The sequence below is a fragment of the Papio anubis genome, chromosome 15 (assembly GCF_008728515.1).
Source record: "Papio anubis isolate 15944 chromosome 15, Panubis1.0, whole genome shotgun sequence".
NCBI classification, from domain to species: Eukaryota; Metazoa; Chordata; class Mammalia; order Primates; family Cercopithecidae; genus Papio; species Papio anubis.
Window position 1 is genome coordinate 19,941,929 of NC_044990.1, and position 16,644 is coordinate 19,958,572.

A 16,644-nucleotide genomic window follows, 5' to 3' on the forward strand; every position below is an offset into this window, starting at 1 on the left:
CCCAAGAGAAGTGAGTATACATGTGCACCAAAATAAATGTACAAGGATGTTCATAGCAGCTTTATTTATATTAGCCAATGACTAATCAAACCAATTTGGTTATTCTACTTCTAGATATAGATGTTAGAGAGTCTTAATCATGTACCCAAGAAGACAGGTGCAAGAATATTCATTGCAACACTATTTACAACAGCAACAACAACAACAACAAAATAACAACTCAAATGTCCACCCTCAGGAGGATGCATTAATACTGCAATAACATAGATGAATCTCATAGACATTACGTTAAGCAGAAGAAGCCAGGCATAAATGAATACATGCAATGTAGTTTTGTTTTAAGGAGTTCTACAATAGGCAAAACTAATTCCTACTGAGAGGATTCGGAATAAGGGTTCCTTATGGGGCGCTACTGATTAGAAAATAGCATAGGGACCCTTCTGAGGTGATGATATATTACATCTTCATCTGAATGGTAATTACACAGGTGTTTACACAAGTAAACATTATTAAACTGTACACTCAAGATTTGTGTACTTTGTTGTATGTTTAAGTTATGTCTCAAAAATATCGGAAGCAAGCATGACTAAATGTTAACATATGTTAATTCTTGGTGGTGGGTACACACCGTATTACTCAATCTCTACGTTTTCGTATATATTAAAATATATTTATAATTCGGAAAAAGAGAGGGCACTAGTCTTTTGGAGTCCAGTGACACTCATCCCAGAGGTGATGACACTCCATTTGAGTCCGGGCCCCTTGCCCAGCCATGTCCCCAGTGTATGGGCAGGTTCCCTTACAGTGGGGTGCCGCTGATAGCAGCCAACCAATCTTTCCTGGGTAGAGAGCTTCTTCATTTGTTTGGTAAATCATAGCGGCTGTTAAAGATGGGACTGTTGTGTAGGCTCCTCTGAAGATCAGCTCGACTGATTCTTTACCTGACAGGGGCCCTGAGCCATCATGCAAGAGCTGGGTTGGATATCTACTTCCCTGCACCCCAGCTCTGGCCAGAGGGAGAGCTGCATTTGAAAGTAGCCCCATGGCCTCAGCTCCCAGATTGGCTGCTGGTCTGTTAGCTCAGGGCATCACCAGTGGGTACCAGGGGCAGGTCGAAGAGAATGAGCGATGGAGAGAGAGAAAAAAAGAATGTAAAAGGGGATAAAGAAAAAGGGAAGGAAAAGACAAAATGAAAGCTGCAGATGCCTTGCCGTGTTGCTTCCAGGACCTGGGTTCTCTGCTTTATTTCTTTCTCCTCTTGGCTGCCCAGCTGTCCACCTTGCAGGAACTCAGAGCTTCCCCCTGTGGAAGGAGGAGGGGGTAGTGAGGCCGAAAGTGTCTCTCAAACAACACAGACCTGCCTTTCTACCACTAAGTGACTGACCAGCTACTTACCCTCTCTGCGTCTCAGTTTTCCCGCTGGCAAAACAGGGGCAATAATTTCACCGCTCAGGGCTGCTGCCAGGAGCTGGAAACTGCGCACACCAAGTCCTGACGCCTCGCAGGCCCTCGACCAGCGTCGTAAGATGCCTCCTTCCCTCTGAGTCTGTGGGTCAGAGCCCTCGCAGCGCTGCCCGACAGAACTTCCTGCCGTGAAGGCTGCTGAGCGCTCAAAACGTCTCTAGTGCTAAGGAAAGGTTGAGTGTTTCATTCCGTTGCATGTTAATTGCTCTACATTTAATTAGCCGTCTGCGGCGAGAGACTAGCGCTTAGCTCAGCGCAGAGTCCAGGGCAGGGACTGCCCCCGCAGGCCGCGGGGTAGGGTGGCTCGTTACTCCGTGGACACTGCAAGGCGCCCGGTTCGCGCTGCGTGGACGCAGTAGTTTCTTCCCATAATAACCCCCTTCTGGATAAAGTCAGGCTGGCGGGAGCGTCCTGGACCGTAGTTCAAGCCCCCGCGCTCCGCGGTGGGAACAGTTCAGGACTCCCCCAACTTCTGCTCCTTTCGCCCCCGACAGTCTCCACTCCGCCCGCCCACCATCTCGGAAGTCCCCTTGGGACAATGCGGAGGGGACCTCCGCGTCCCCGACACCCAATTGGGCCACGGCTGCGGGCTCCTTCGTCCCTCGCCGCCAGCCAGGGAGGCTCTGCATGCCCACGTCCACTGCACAGCCGAGGAAACTGCGACTCGCGGAGGTGCGCGGCACGCGGCGGGAAGCAGCGGAGCTCGCGCCCAGCAGTCAGCTCTGGTGACGCCGAGGACACCGCGTGGACCGGGTTGTCAGGGCGCGCGGGCGACAGGCGGGTAAATATTTGGGGCTGTAACCCGGGCTTCGGCGACTCCTCGTCACTGCGGTTCCAGGGAGGGCGCGTGGCGAGGGCGGTGCCTGGGGGCAGGGGCCTCCTCGGAGGGCGGTGGAGACAGACCCATCGCCTCGGCTCCGCAGCCCCGCCCCGGCCCCGCCTCCGCCCCGGCCGCCAGCGGCTATAAGATCTAGGAGCCGGAGCCTGCAGGAGGGCTGGCGCGGATCGTGCTGGGAGCGGCGCGGCTGGAGCGCAGCGCCGAAGGGACTGGCAGGGCGGGAGTGTGCGGGACAGCGAGCCCCGGAGTAGCCCAGGCTGCCACCTCGCAGGACCCAAGGCCACGCACGCCGGGCCCCGCTGAGCCGCCTCATGAAGCCGCCCGCGGCGCAGGGCAGTCCCGCGGCCGCCGCGGCCGCAGGTGAGTGCGGGGTCCGGAGTCCCCTTAAAGTCCCGGCTCTGCAGATGGCGGGTGAGAAAGGAGGCGCCCCCTGTCGTCCCTTTACACCCGCCACCCTTCCATCCTCCCCGGCGGGACCCTGTCCCCTGTCGTCCAGCGCGGGCGGCTGCAGCCTCCTTCCCGGCCCGGGCTGGGCCCCATGTCCCACCTTCCCGCCACCACCAGCTCCGCGCGCGCCCGGGGTTGGGGCGAGCGTGGGGAGGAGTCTGGCCGCGCCAAGTCGCTGTGTGACCCTGGGCCTGGCGGAGGCTCCGTTTTCTTGTCTGTAAAACGGACTTGGTAATAGAACGCACTTCGGGGATGGTGGAGAAGATTACCAGGTAACAGCGACTGCGTGGCTGTCACTTGGCAGAGGCGCCAAGTGTCAGTTATCTTCGGGAACCGTGGAGGCCCCTCCTGGCCCTGGGAGGTGGTCTCGCTGCCCCCCTGACTTCCGTGCACTGAGTCCCCGGCCCTGCCCGCAGCCCCGGCCCTGGACTCGGCGGCCGCGGAGGACCTGTCGGACGCGCTGTGTGAGTTTGACGCGGTGCTGGCCGACTTCGCGTCGCCCTTCCACGAGCGCCACTTCCACTACGAGGAGCACCTGGAGCGCATGAAGCGGCGCAGCAGCGCCAGCGTCAGCGACAGCAGCGGCTTCAGCGACTCGGAGAGTAAGTGCGGCCCCCGCTAGGATGGCGCCGGGATCTCCCAGTTCCCAGCACCTGGCCCGCGAAGGTTGCGGCCTCAGTTTTCTTATCTGTAAACTGAGGAATGGTGTCCAGGAACCCAGTCCTGAAGCTCAAAGCAGTAGGCCGAGCAGTGGCGGGGCCCCTGACGATAATCACGGGAAAGGTCGCTGGAGGGCAGGTTGGTCCACGTGCCGTCCACAGGTGTGTCACCAGGCAGGCGAGTTTAAGCAGCTTGTCCCGACTGAGCCAGACAGGACTCCCTGGACCTGCACCAGGCCTTTCCACAGTTTCCCTCCTCTTCTCCTTTCCCATGCCTCTCCCCTCTCCCCTGTAACTTTGCAGATGTGGAATAGGTGCCAGTGGAATGAGGGGGCACAGTGGGGACATGGGAGGGCGCTGAACGGAAATATTCATGAAACCAGGAAAGGTTTCATAAGCCCAAACGGCTGTTCCTGGGATTTATGAAATAACTGTTTGCATTTTCTTCTGGCCCTGAGCTCTCAGACTTGTTGCTCCATTGCGTGCAGTTATGAAAATCTGTGGCACTGCTGAGTTCAAGTATTTTTCAGCCAGGTCCTCCCCCAGGCTGGAGGGGGAGCCAGAGAGCACATGGGCATGAAGGTGCTTCCCGGTGACCTTTCTCACAATGGAGACTATACTACCCCAGGGTCTCTTTGTCCTGAACAACTTTGTCAACAACACAACAACAACAACAACAACAAAGAGACAGCTTTTCCCAGGAGCTCACATGTCCTGGGAGGATTCAAACAGCAAATTAGGTGCCTTTTTAGTATTACATGATTGTTGGTTTCAAATCCAGAATTATTTATTGTTTTTCAAAGTGCAAAGTCAATTTTAAAGTCTTCTGTGTTATTCTTCAACCTTTAATCCCTAGATGGGTTACAGGCATGAATGTCACTCCTTTTGCTGCCCTTGACTCAGGACGTGAAAGTGATGGCCTTTCCTTGTGATTCTCTTATTTTGAAACCTGGAACTCTTCCTTGTTCCTGGGCTAAGATTTGGGGCTAGACTTGAACGTGAGCTGCCCTTCTGCAAAGGGATAAATGCGCTCACCACCCTGGTCAGGGTTTGACACAGAAAGCTGAGTTCCAGCTTGAGTTTCCTTGGCAGCATTGCCAGAGAGTTAGACCAAGCTGCAGCTTTTGAGGTGAAAGGGGATGGAAGAAAGTACTGTTACTTTTCCACTTAGAATTTTTGGACTTTGTTCCTAATGAACAGGTTCATTTTTAGTTTCAAAGCGAAGTGTTTACATTCTGGAAATTTGTCTCAATTCCTAAGGCCAAACTTAAATATGTCTCCTTTTACTGGGGCATGGAGCAAGTTATTCATCAAATACAGATTCTCCCATGGAAAAGAAAGCTGGGACAGTGTGTCACTGCAGCTCTGTGGCAAAGAACAGCTCCTTTCTAAGCAACAGCTTCACTCTGCTAGAATAGGTCTAAGAGTGCCCATTCATGGCTGATTGCAGCTTCCACTGAGTGGGATTTCAAATCTAGGATCTGTTTTCAGATGCCTTAAAGAGAAGGCATAGAAACACATTCTTAACAGTTGCAGGGGAGATAGTTGGGATAGTTTGTAGTTTTACTTAGGTTATATGTGTCTATTTTGTTTTCTGCTTTTGTTGTTAACTGACTAACCCGTAGTTTGGTGGTTAGAGAAATGATGAGAAGAATATAAAGAAAGCTCAGATGACATTTGTCTTTGCTTTAAATGTGTAGTTTTTCTCTCACAAGGCTGGTTAGAAATATTGTTGGCAGAAGCTGTGTGTATCTAAATGGTAATTTCTTAAGGAAGCATAATACGTGTATCTTAATTGCTGCCAAGAATTGAGCACAGACATTTGTTACACTCGTTTGTCTGTTTAATGATTTTCTGTGGGAGAGAATGCTTAAGAGTGGTAGATGCTACTGAAATTTAGCTCATGAAGAGGGAGACAAACCAGAATAATGATAATAACAGCAGGTCACTTTTAGCAAATCCTTGCTATGAGGATGATGATGATTTATTAGCTAGAATGGGAACCATGTCTTCACGAATAGACTGAAGTCCTTTTGAGCCCAGATCACATGCCTGTTTGTCAATGATGGCTGTTTGTGAAGGTGTCTCTCTGAGGCGGTGGTCATCTGGCAGGGTGAGTGGAGCCCAGTTTGAGCCTTGTCAAAACCCTGGATGATGAGTGGGATTTAGTTTCTCCAGCTGTGAAATTGAAAGGATGCTATTTAATAGTGCTATTAGGTAGAAAATATTTGCTCTGTTGAATGCTTTCAAAATATCATTACAATGTACATGCTGTGCTATACCACATAGATACATTGGAGCCAGTGTCTCGCATGAAAATATTTTGGATGAAGCTGTAAACCAATGTTACCTATGTTTTTTTGCTCTAGTTTTTACAGCTCTGTCTGAAGGTGCACCAGCCTTACAAGGAAGATCAAATAGTAATCGTGTTCTTTGAAGAATACTTCTTCCTTCTCATTAAAAAAAAAAAATTTAGGTTGCTTGCACCCAAAGGCAAAAAATAGCCATTCCCTCTACCGAAAGAAACAAGTTACTCAGATAGGAAAGAAGAACAGATATTTAATAAGGAAATACTCCTTCCCATTCCCACTTTGAGGGAGGCCTCTTAAGACGTGAAGAGGACCAAAATAACAATTACAGTATAACTTCACATGGGTGGGGGGTGTGTGGAATTCAAATGTAGTTGATCAAAATCAAGTTGTTACTTTCCTTTAGACTTGATTCCAACATGTAAAAAAATCAGGCGCTTTAGTGGGAGTAATTTTAACTTCAGCAGTGAAAGGGTAATGCAATTAAGAGTTAGGGTAGTGTTTCTCAAACCTCATCCTCAGAGGTGCTTTAGAAATTGACTACCATCTCAAAAAAAAAAAAAAAAAAAAAAAAAAAGAAATTGACTACCTTTGGTTTGAATTTATTTTTAGAAATATGTCTTCTTTTCAATATTTTTAAGACTGTAAAAGGTACACCATGATTTCTCAAATGTGTTAAATGAAATTTTAACTCATTATGTTTCAAGTTTTAACCAGTGTGTTGACTTTATAAGACATTTATGATATTAACTTAAACTTTAAAAGGTGCTATGCACTTATATCTTTAATGTATTGGGGTTTCACGTAATTTTTCTTTGAAGGGGGAAGTGTTTTGCTGCTCAATAAAAAAGGTCTGAAGTCTACTGTGTATGCTAGGGTTATTACGATATTGTAGGACCATTTAGGGAATGAGGAACTGGCTTCCTTAGCATCAGCAAGACTTAGAACACCTGCATATCTTTGCCTAGACTATTCTGGCCTGGCCCTGGGAGAGGGGACCTTGTGGGCCCTGAAGAACCAGCATGACAGTTGGCTGATGTGGCTTAGAAGTCACTGAGGCTAGAACCTGAACTTGTTCAAGCCATGAGAGAATAAGGCCAGTGAGGAGCTTTCAGGGTTCCCTGGTACTCTGTTAGCAATTCCACATGGGTGACAGGTCTTGTGATGCTTGGCAAGGCATATAGAGGGATGGCACGGTCCCAGAAAGGGAGCTGGGACAACGGTGGAGTAGCTGAGGAAAGAGGCTCTTCCTTATTTTGCCCCACTTTGGCGAGGCTATCAGAATTTCGATTTTCGGGAGGAGAATTCAACCCACACCCCAGCCATTCCCTGTGGCAAAAGGGAGGCAGGTCCAAAGCTTGCTTTTTCCCAGTTAATTACTAGAGTTTGCTTGCTTTAAACGTGTGGGAGTGTGGGATCGTTCTATATTTACAGGAGCCTTGGGCAAGGTTTACTGTCTGTGGTTTTACTTCCCTCTGGAGCAGCACGTTGACATGCGCTAACCCTAAATTACCTTTCTCCCAACGCCCCAAGCTAAAAACACACACCTACCTTTTCAACAAGCCTCTATTTTGCAGCAGAGTTTCTCCAACTCTGTTAGTTGTATATTTCATATGCTTTTCTTTCTTTTGATGGTGCCTTAGAAAACGTGGTCCCAGAATTTCAGGTTCCTGGCTTCAGTACACTGAGTGGATCTGCCAGGGATGTTTCTAATGGGAATTTGAGATACACGTGAGATGGTGCTTCAGAGCTGACTGAAACCAATGTTGTAAGGCCCTCAAATATCCAGCCTTACCAACCTGCCAGGGTTCCCCAAATCATCACTGTTCTAGGTCTCTCGAGCCTCTATTAATAGCAGCACCTGATACCCACGCGGGGCAATGATACATGAATATGTGATCAGCCAGCAACACATTGCTGTCATTTAATCAGACTAACTGGCTATTATTTTTGCAAGGAATAGAGTTCCAGGGGAGGGAAAAGAACGGGATGTCAGGCCTTGCTTACCTTGAAATCTATCTAGGCGCCTTGCGTGAGATTTTGCCCATTGTATGTTCTTAATAAAACTCTGTGGAAAGAAATTTTATTGGTTAAGGGTAAAGAGAAGTCTAGAGCTTGGGGTACCTCTATGTTGAGGGTTTGTTCTTGGGAGGTTTGTTCTAGGATGCCACCGAAGAGAAAGTTCTCTTAAGAATTTTACTGCTCCCTCTCAAGAAGAGGGAGAATCTTGATTCTGTTTATTCTCTGTGATTACCTTTTCTGTCTCAGGAGTGCTATTCTTCACTTTGCTAGGAACTTTAGAATTAAATCATTAAAACCGCAGGCATTATACACAGATTATTAGGTTACTCTTCTTCTAACAAGGAAGAAACGGAGTGACTCATACAGGGTCATGCAGTTTTTATGTGGCCTCTAGACACCCACTCGACAGTGGCATAGACGCTAGATGCCCACTCGCCAGTGGTGTAGCTTTGGGGCCTTGAGGGCTCTCTTATTTTCTGTGCCATACATGACGTGTAGATATCATCACAGGGTGCGCCTCAGCTGCAGCAGGTTTGGCTCAAGGATGCTGGCGGTCGGCTTCCTCTTGATGGTTGAAGGTTGAACATTTCAGAACTTGGAGTTGGGTCTGTTCCAGATTGTACACCTCATGGAAAGGGAGTGAAGTCATGGTGTGGCAATGAGCCGGGGCGTGAGCTAGTGTGTGTGTGTGTGTGTCGGCAGGGTGGGGGGGGTGTGGGCAGGGCGGGGGCGGGCAGGAGGAAGTGAGCGTAGCTATGCTGCCATCCATGCCTCCGTGTGCGTGCGTTTCTATATAAATAGATATTGTAACTAGTACTTTTCCCTCTCTTCCTCCCTCACTGTGGGAGTGGCTGTCAGTTTTGTCTGTATATATTCTCAGTCTGGGAAAAACGCTCACGTCAAGAAGGCATTTAGCCTGTGAACCTAAAGGATCAGAGGACAGCCCTGGCAATATTCCGGATCTACGGCTCATTCTCTACAGATTCTCTCCAGGCCCCATGAGTTATGCTGAGTTTTTCCTGAATCTTTGCTGGATTCCTTTTTTCCCCTGCTACCATCCTCTTTTGTAATGGCCTCTCCATATCTAGATTGTTCCTTCTCCCACCATTCAACAGTGTTTGGCCTCCTCGCCTGTGAGGTGAACAAATTGTGGTGTCTTTCTCCTCCTGCAGAGGAGTGTACGTGGATGGAAACTTGCTGGAGAGTTGGGGCAGAAGAGAGCTGAAGTTCAAAGTCAGGGGAGGGCCTGTGGTGCACGCCGGGTGGGTGGAGTGAGCGGTGGCGTGTGGAAAGTTGCTCTCCTAGGCCAGCTGCTTGTGGGAGATAGAGAGTGGAGGTGTGGTCCCTGCCATCTGGGCCAGCCAGTCTCTGGGCCAGGGATGGGGGTGAAGCTCTCAGGTATCCTTCAGAGCCCCAGATAATGTGCCAAGGGCCTCGTATTTTCTGGCTTGGAGTCTAAGCACGAGATCTGCCTCCTCAGGACCCTCTGTAGTTTTCTTGCTCCTAAATCTTGCCTCATCTTCTCCCCGTGAGTTTCTCAGGCTGTATTTGTGGCGATTCTCCTGTGACTGCATGGTGAGAACAGTAAGGCTCCCTTGCAGGTCTGCAGTGGGTGTGGCCAGCTTCCTGTGTGTCGGGGAAAGGCCCTCCCTTGGGAGAACTGGAGAGCTCCTTTGGAGGTGGGTTTGGTTGAGGGAGCCAGCAGGACGGCTTCCCGAGAAAGGTTCCACAGAGTCTAAGGGTCCTAAGAAATAGTAGCAGGAACACCACAAAAAACTGTCCCGTGGTCAGGTACACCGGGGAAATGGGGCTGGTTTTGTTTAACCACAAGTCTTTTCAGGATGCTGGAAGTGGGCGTACCCACGGGAATGACCAAGGCTGGTTGGTGTTTCTCGGGGGTACTTGACCACACAGCCCTCGGAGGATCAGCATTCTGAGGAATGTGTTTTTGGGGAAATGTAGGTATCAAGGTCCAGGGTTTTGGATCTCAGTCCATGTTCATCCTCAAAGCCCAGTGATGGTGCTGGTTTCTGGTGAGCTGGGCTGGACCTCTGAAGGAAGCAAACATTGTGAGGGTTGCTCTCAAGGGTCTTCCGGGCATGTTTGGAAAAGTGGACAAGATGGCAGTGTCAGCGCAAAAAGAGCAGGGGCAGGTGGGCCCCTGGGCAGGAGAGGGTCGGGGGAAAGGGAGCCAGGAGAGGCACCTGAGAAGCTGTGGCAGCCTCTTAGGGACAAAGCTGAATTTCCCTGAGACCAGAAACCTCTTCTTCCAAAAACCCTGATCCTTTTGGTACTGGGCCTATCTCTTGTCACTTAAGCAAATTTCTTTTCAGTTAACGGGACCAAAGAGAGATGTTTTTGCCTCCTCCTGAGCTGGAGGTAATTGGCTTAAAGTGGAAGAATCCCGAGGAAGCGGGGACCTGGTCAGGCCCCCATCATTCCCCTGCCCTCTCACACCTGAAGAGCCACTTCTCTGCTCCAACTGCGGCTGGCTTTGTGTTTTGTTTTAACCAGGAAGGCTGTTCCCCGTGACCTCAGGGGCCACATCCTGCTTCTGCTGCCTGCCTTGCCTTTGCACCCTTTGAGTCAGTGCTGCTCAGCCAGCAGCCCCTTTCTGAGTCACAGCCACACAACTGGGCCAACTGTGGGTTGATTTCCTTCCCCGTAGCAGGACTTAGAGAATCTCAGAGCTAGAAGTGCCTTTAAGGATTGTTTAGTCCACCTTCCCTTTCTGTTGATAAGTAAGCTAGGCCCAGAGATACCATCTTGTTCAAAGGCACCCTAGTACTTAGTAGTTGACTGGATGGTGCCCTTGACTCCCAGCTCAGCCTTGAACTTCTGGGGCCTCATCTTGCTGTCGTTCAAGTCTTTGAAGGTAGGAGCATAGAGGGAGCCATGACGTCACTCCAAGTGTCTAATAGATGAACTTCCAGGAGAAGATGTCTTTATCTTCGACCTTCTGGCTTATCTGAAGAGTACAGACTTAGGAAAACCTCTCTTAAGTAAAAGAGAGGATTATTAAATTATAGGATAGCAAGACAGCAAAGATCTCTCTTGAGCAGGGAAAGAGGATTAAGTCATGGGATACCGGATGTTTGTATTTTAGGAGGCTCAGAGGGCAGAAGGGACATATTTCACATAAGATGATTCCTTTTGCCTAAAATCCTTACCCCTTCACCCCCACCATCAACCAAGCACTGGTCATGATGATCCTATCACCCCCTTCCTGTATTAGGGAAGCAAGGGCCTTTGGTGTACTTGATTGGACACACACACTCTCACACACACACTCACACTCTCACACACACTCTCACTCACACACTCTCACACGCACACACTCACACACTCATGCACACGCGCGCACACACACAGACACACACTCACACACTTTCACACTCATACACTCACACACACTCTCACACGCTCTCATGCACACTTACACACTCACGCTCATGCACACACACACACGCATACTCACAGACATACACTCACACACTCTCACATGCACACACTCTCACACTCTCTCACACTCTCACTCTCACACACTGTCTCACACAGACTCTCATACACCCTCACTCACACACACTCTTTCATGCACACTTACATGCATACTTTCACACACACACTCACACACACACAAACACACTCCCCTGTCTCGAATCATTTTGGGGGCATAAACATAAAACCTGGAAATCAACCTGTTTTCTTTTCTTTCTTTTTTTTTTTTTTTTGAGACAGAGTCTCACTCTGTCACCCAGGCTGGAGTGCGGTGGTGATCTTACCTCCACCTTCCGGGTTCAAGCAAGTCTCCTGCCTGAACCTCCTGAGTAGCTGAGGCTGCAGGCGCACACCTCCATGCCTGGCTGATTTTTGTATTTTTAGTAGAGAGGGGTTTCACCATGTTGGCCAGGCTGGTCTTGAACTCCTGATCTCTGGTGATCCACCTGCTTCAGTCTTCCAAAGTGTTGAGATTACAGTCGTGAGCCACCACGCCTGGCTGTTTTCTTTACTATAGATTTGCAGTTTTGGCTTATTTTGAAGACAAATTGTTGGTTATCAATAGACTATAAAGTGATAAGTCTATAGTCTCATGAGTACTATTTCTAATGAGTATATTTTCCTTCCTGAAAGGTGCAGATTCACTTTATAGGAACAGCTTCAGCTTCAGTGATGAAAAACTGAATTCCCCAACAGACTCTACCCCAGCTCTTCTCTCTCCTGCTGTCGCTCCTCAGAAAGGTAAGGTCATTAGTTGGAATTGGAGTTTTTTGCTTTTTTATTCCTCTCCCCTTCTCCATCCCTTCTCTGTCCCTTTTATCCCTAAACGATCTTTCTCAAATGTACAAAACAGATAGGTAAGACTAATGTCTTAATACTGTAGAGTATAAAGTGGAATTTTTTTATTTCTCAGGATTTTAATCAGTGTGAACGTGAAATCAGATAATTTGGGGCAGAAAACCTGACGTCACAGGGAGAAAGAAAACTTGGAGACTAGACTGTTCTCTCTCATGTGATGTAATCAAGACTGTGCAAATGACAGTGTTTCTTAGGAGTCTCCTCCCAGACTTGCTGGTTCCTGAATTTAAAACTCAGCAGTTTGCAGATAGTAGGATTCTTTTTATTGCGTTAATTATTTAACCAATGGTTTCAGATGACCAATTTAGCAATTCAATGGAGTTGTCATTATGAGATAAGCTATGGTCTAACATGATTTAAAATAGCAGCTCCAGCCTGTGTCTACTGTGGTATTAATAGACCTAAAATGTCTTTAAAGATGCATGAGCAGTTTCTTATTTTTTGGAACTGGTAAAATGTCTCCAGCCAGAGAGCTGAATGTTCTATTACATTGGACAAGTGCCTTTTTGAAAACAAAAGGAGTTTTTTTCCTTAAGAAAAGTTATACTTGCTGAAAATAGTTGCAGAATGCAATAAAAATGGAACATAGTTAAAAAGAAATGACAATTCCATCACTCTTTTCACTTTGGCAGTAAGACAGGACTTCGCTCTTTTTTCAAAAGAGGCATTTTAAAATTCCCTTCTCAACATAGCAACGTTAGCACCCACTGGGCATTCTGCCACTATCCAGCTCTCAGTCTGTAATGGATCTGTTGAATTCAGAGACAGAGCAGTCTAGAAAGTGGCTTAAAACATGCTCAGATTTGTTACCTGATCCTCAAGAGGTAGGAATTAAAGAGGCGGAAGAAAGCCCCTAGTGGCAAATTGACTTAAAAAGCTAAGAACAATTAGCCATTTGTAGCCAGCAGTGTTAATTAATAAAACTATCCAGTACTGCATTTCAGGGAAGGCGTGAATGATGTGATGAACTCTACAGAAATAAAGTCAGCTGTATGAAAAAAATCTGTACATCTCAGGCTCTAGAGAGAACCAAATCAGAATGAGGACTCGTTACCTTGTGTGGGCACCTGGAGGCGATGAGGCTGTGTTGGAACCAGAAGCCTCATGGTGCCTTCCCGGTACCATTTTGATAAGAAACAGTGAACTCTTCGTTCATTTCATACTGGAGGGACCCTGAGGGCTGCAGCGTTGCCTTGAGGGGACGGCACAAGCATGAATGCATCAGAAGGCTAGTGCCGCGGGAATGACACAGTCTAGGTGTCCGCTCTGCACAGTGCTATGCTTACTGAATTTTTTGACTAATAACTCATATTCTACACAATACAAAAACCAAACTCTTTTTATCTTCCCTTCCTGCTCCTCACTCTCCTGCAAACATTTAAGACAGTGAAGGAAGATTCCTCTTCCAGGTGATGGAGAAGTGGGGTGGGATGGTTGGAGAGGGTGGTGATGAACTAAAAAACAAAGAAACACTGAGGCTAGTCTTCAGAATCAGTTTCTCAGTTTACTGTATCAAAACACTGGAGCACACACTTAGGATTGGCCCAGGACACTCTTCAATAAAGTCTCTGAAGATAAGGAGGTGGATGTAAAATAGAAATAATCCATTCTATAACCCTGTACGTTCCAACATCCTGGAAAACTCAATATGAAGTCATCAGCTGTCTTTGTTATGGAAACTGAACTCTCTCTCTCCCCCCGCCCCACCGTTTCACAGCCAAATTAGGAGACACAAAAGAGCTAGAAGACTTCATTGCTGATCTTGACAGAACTTTAGCAAGTAAGTACATGTCTGATATTAAAAACAAAAAAACAAACAAAAAACTAATAGACACTTCTGATAAAGTGTTGCAATGTTAACCAGCTTGCCCTGGGGCAGAAAGTTGCATCCTAAGCCTTCTTTAGGTTTAGAAACGGGACCTTAGGCTGGTCGCAGTGACTCACGCCTGTAATCCCAGCACTTTGGGAGGCCAAGGCGGGTGGATCACCTGAGGTCGGGAGTTCAAGGCCAGCCTGGCCAACATGGTGAAACCCCGTCTCTGCTAAAAAACACAAAAGTTAGCTGGGCATGGTGGCGCGTGCCTGTAGTCCCAGCTACTTGGGAGGCTGAGGCAGGAGAATCGCTTGAACCCGGGAGGCAGAGGTTGCAGTGAGCTGAGATTGCACCACTGCACTCCAGCCTGGCGACAGAGCGAGACTCCCAGAAAAAAAATAATAAGAAGAAATAAAATAAAAATAAAATAATAATAATAATAATAATAATAATACACAGGACTCTAGTGGCTAGGAATGAAATTCTGGGATAAGCTTGTGTTAAAGTAGACCATGTGCGTTTCCAAACAGTGAGAACAGGGCACCAGCAAACAATGGCATTTTGTTTGAGAAATGGAGAGTGAGCAAGACTGGAGCATTACCATCATGATGGCCTGTCAGGCTTTTCAGAGACGAAATGAACTGATTAACCACAAGTGCATTACTCCAACAAGCCAAAAGGGTTCCATCCCACGGGCCAGGGTAATTTTCCAGGTTAGATCCAGGGTTTGGGTGAAATCTAACTTTAAGAGGGGGGTGCCAAAAGAGAGAATTGGCTTGGGGGGCCTTTCACCAGAGACCCACGCCAGTGACTGAAAGACCTGGATTAGGTATGCATACTTGCAAGCATCCTATTTGGGAATTACACTAATCGTTACCTGTTTTGTGTGACCACAAATGTTGAGAACTGAAGACATCAAATTATAACTGCACTAGAGGGGCCCAGAAGAAGGGAGCCTCACAATCTATCTACACACTCCATTTCCAAAGGATAAGATTGCAAGAGCCAGGAGGACCAACTCCAGCTTCTGGGATGGAAGGTTCAGCAACTCTGCTATGGGGTTCCTGTTTAGTCACAGAATGGGCTGGGAGAATTTTGTCCCAGCCCCTTAATTTTCCAGTGGAAGGATTGATTTTCTGTGAGAAGTATTTAATGCTATTCTTTACTAAAGAGCTGGGTAAACTCTGAAAAATTAAATCCAAAGCTGGTTATTTAAAAATAACTATGTTCTTAACACTCTTGCAGACAAACCTAAATATCAGATAGAAAGTCCTTGTATCATCTCTGTTTGCTGGAAGATTTTACTGCCTCTTTTCTTAGGTACAGCACCATCTTACATCAGAAGACCAGGGCCTGTTTTGACAGGGATTATTATAATTGTAGCATAATTTGTATTAGACCCATGTGACAAGCCTGTCTACTTCATGGAAATTGCAGTGGGTTGCCCAGTCATTCCAGTTAATCAAACACTCATCATGTGGGAAGCCTGGCATTGAGTTTGGTTCTTTGATGCTTGTCTGAGACAGTGTGATGTGGTTAAGCATAGGAATTGTAAGCCTCTGAGTGGATAACCTTACCTGTCTCTCATTTACAGGTATGTGAAACAAGAAGAAGTTCTGGGTCCTTTCATCATAAGGGAGAAGCTTCAGAAAGCTCGGAGGACCTGCTAAAATCAGCTACTAGAATCTGCTGCCAGAGGGGACGAAGACGTGCACTCAACCTTCCACCAGGCCACTCTCAGGCTCACCTTAAAATCAGCCCTTGATCCCATCTCTGGGCAATTTAGACAGTGAAACTGACTTTGTTTACCTGCCTGCAGCGTATTAGAACAGACGATCCATGCTAATATTGTATTTTCTCTTAAAACATAGCTTTCCTGTAATTTAAAGTGCTTTTATGAAAATATTTGTAATTAATTATATATAGTTGGAAATAGCAGTAAGCTTTCCCATTATAATATATTTTTGTATACAAATAAAATTTGAACTAGAGTCTGCTTCCTTTTCTTCTTCTTTATTTTTTAAAATATATTTCCATTCAAATAATATTCTAGTGGGAGTAACATGCTTCTTGATTCCTTCGCAAGGCCCCTGGGTGCTCTCTGATTGCATTAGACAAGAGGACAGTAAATTTAAAGTGTTCCTTTAGCTCATTCAGTGCTCTGAAAGGAAATGCTGGCAGACGGTTGCTGGGAAATTTTAATTTGAGGATTGTGATTCCATTGGAAGTTAGGTTTCTATTCTGCCTCTGCCCTCCTTCTCAGATCTTGTCACCATTGCAGGTGGCATGGACTCTTTCTCTGAATTAAGGGAAATACCAGTTGTTCTTACAATCCAGGACTTAAATACGAGGGAAAGTTGAGATAGCTGGAAGACTTGAAAATGATGGTGCTTTTCTAAGATCTGTGTGTGGAGGAAGATTGATGGTGCTGGTCTTGATGGAATGTCCAGCCAACCTCAGGTGCGAAGCATTTGACGGGTAGGCTTTGCACATAGAAGCCACTGACCCCTTCTCCCACTTGCCTTTGTGGGGGCTGGAGAGAGGCATAAAAATAAGAAAGCTCATAATTTTCTTATCTATGCTTTTCTGTCTTTAAAACCTCCTCTAAAATATCCGGGCATTACTTTCATAATCAGAATAAAGTTATTTTAAAACTCAAATCCCTATATTCCCAAAGGACATAAATCCAAAACATAAATACTCATAATCTTACTTGTATCTTCAAAAGCTAACTAC

The 16,644-nt window shown here is 47.0% G+C and overlaps 1 protein-coding gene across 1 annotated transcript; it reads left to right on the forward strand.

Moving 5' to 3' along the window:
- Nucleotides 1–2,453: 2,453 nt before the first annotated feature.
- RGCC (regulator of cell cycle) lies at nucleotides 2,454–15,904 on the forward strand. The gene is made up of 5 exons (XM_003913810.3): nucleotides 2,454–2,662; nucleotides 3,166–3,351; nucleotides 11,871–11,978; nucleotides 13,813–13,875; nucleotides 15,503–15,904. The coding sequence occupies exons 1-5, from the start codon at nucleotides 2,614–2,616 to the stop codon at nucleotides 15,508–15,510; spliced, it is 414 nt and encodes a 137-aa protein (XP_003913859.1). The 5' UTR covers nucleotides 2,454–2,613; the 3' UTR covers nucleotides 15,511–15,904.
- Nucleotides 15,905–16,644: the final 740 nt, after the last annotated feature.

Excerpts from the sequence above, each read along its gene's own strand:
- RGCC (XM_003913810.3), top strand. The coding sequence starts at position 2,614 with ATGAAGCCGCCCGCGGCGCAGGGCAGTCCCGCGGCCGCCGCGGCCGCA. Across the intron at positions 2,663-3,165 it reads CGCGGCCGCCGCGGCCGCAG|CCCCGGCCCTGGACTCGGCG; the intron begins GTGAGTGCGGGG and ends CCCTGCCCGCAG. Across the intron at positions 3,352-11,870 it reads CGGCTTCAGCGACTCGGAGA|GTGCAGATTCACTTTATAGG; the intron begins GTAAGTGCGGCC and ends CCTTCCTGAAAG.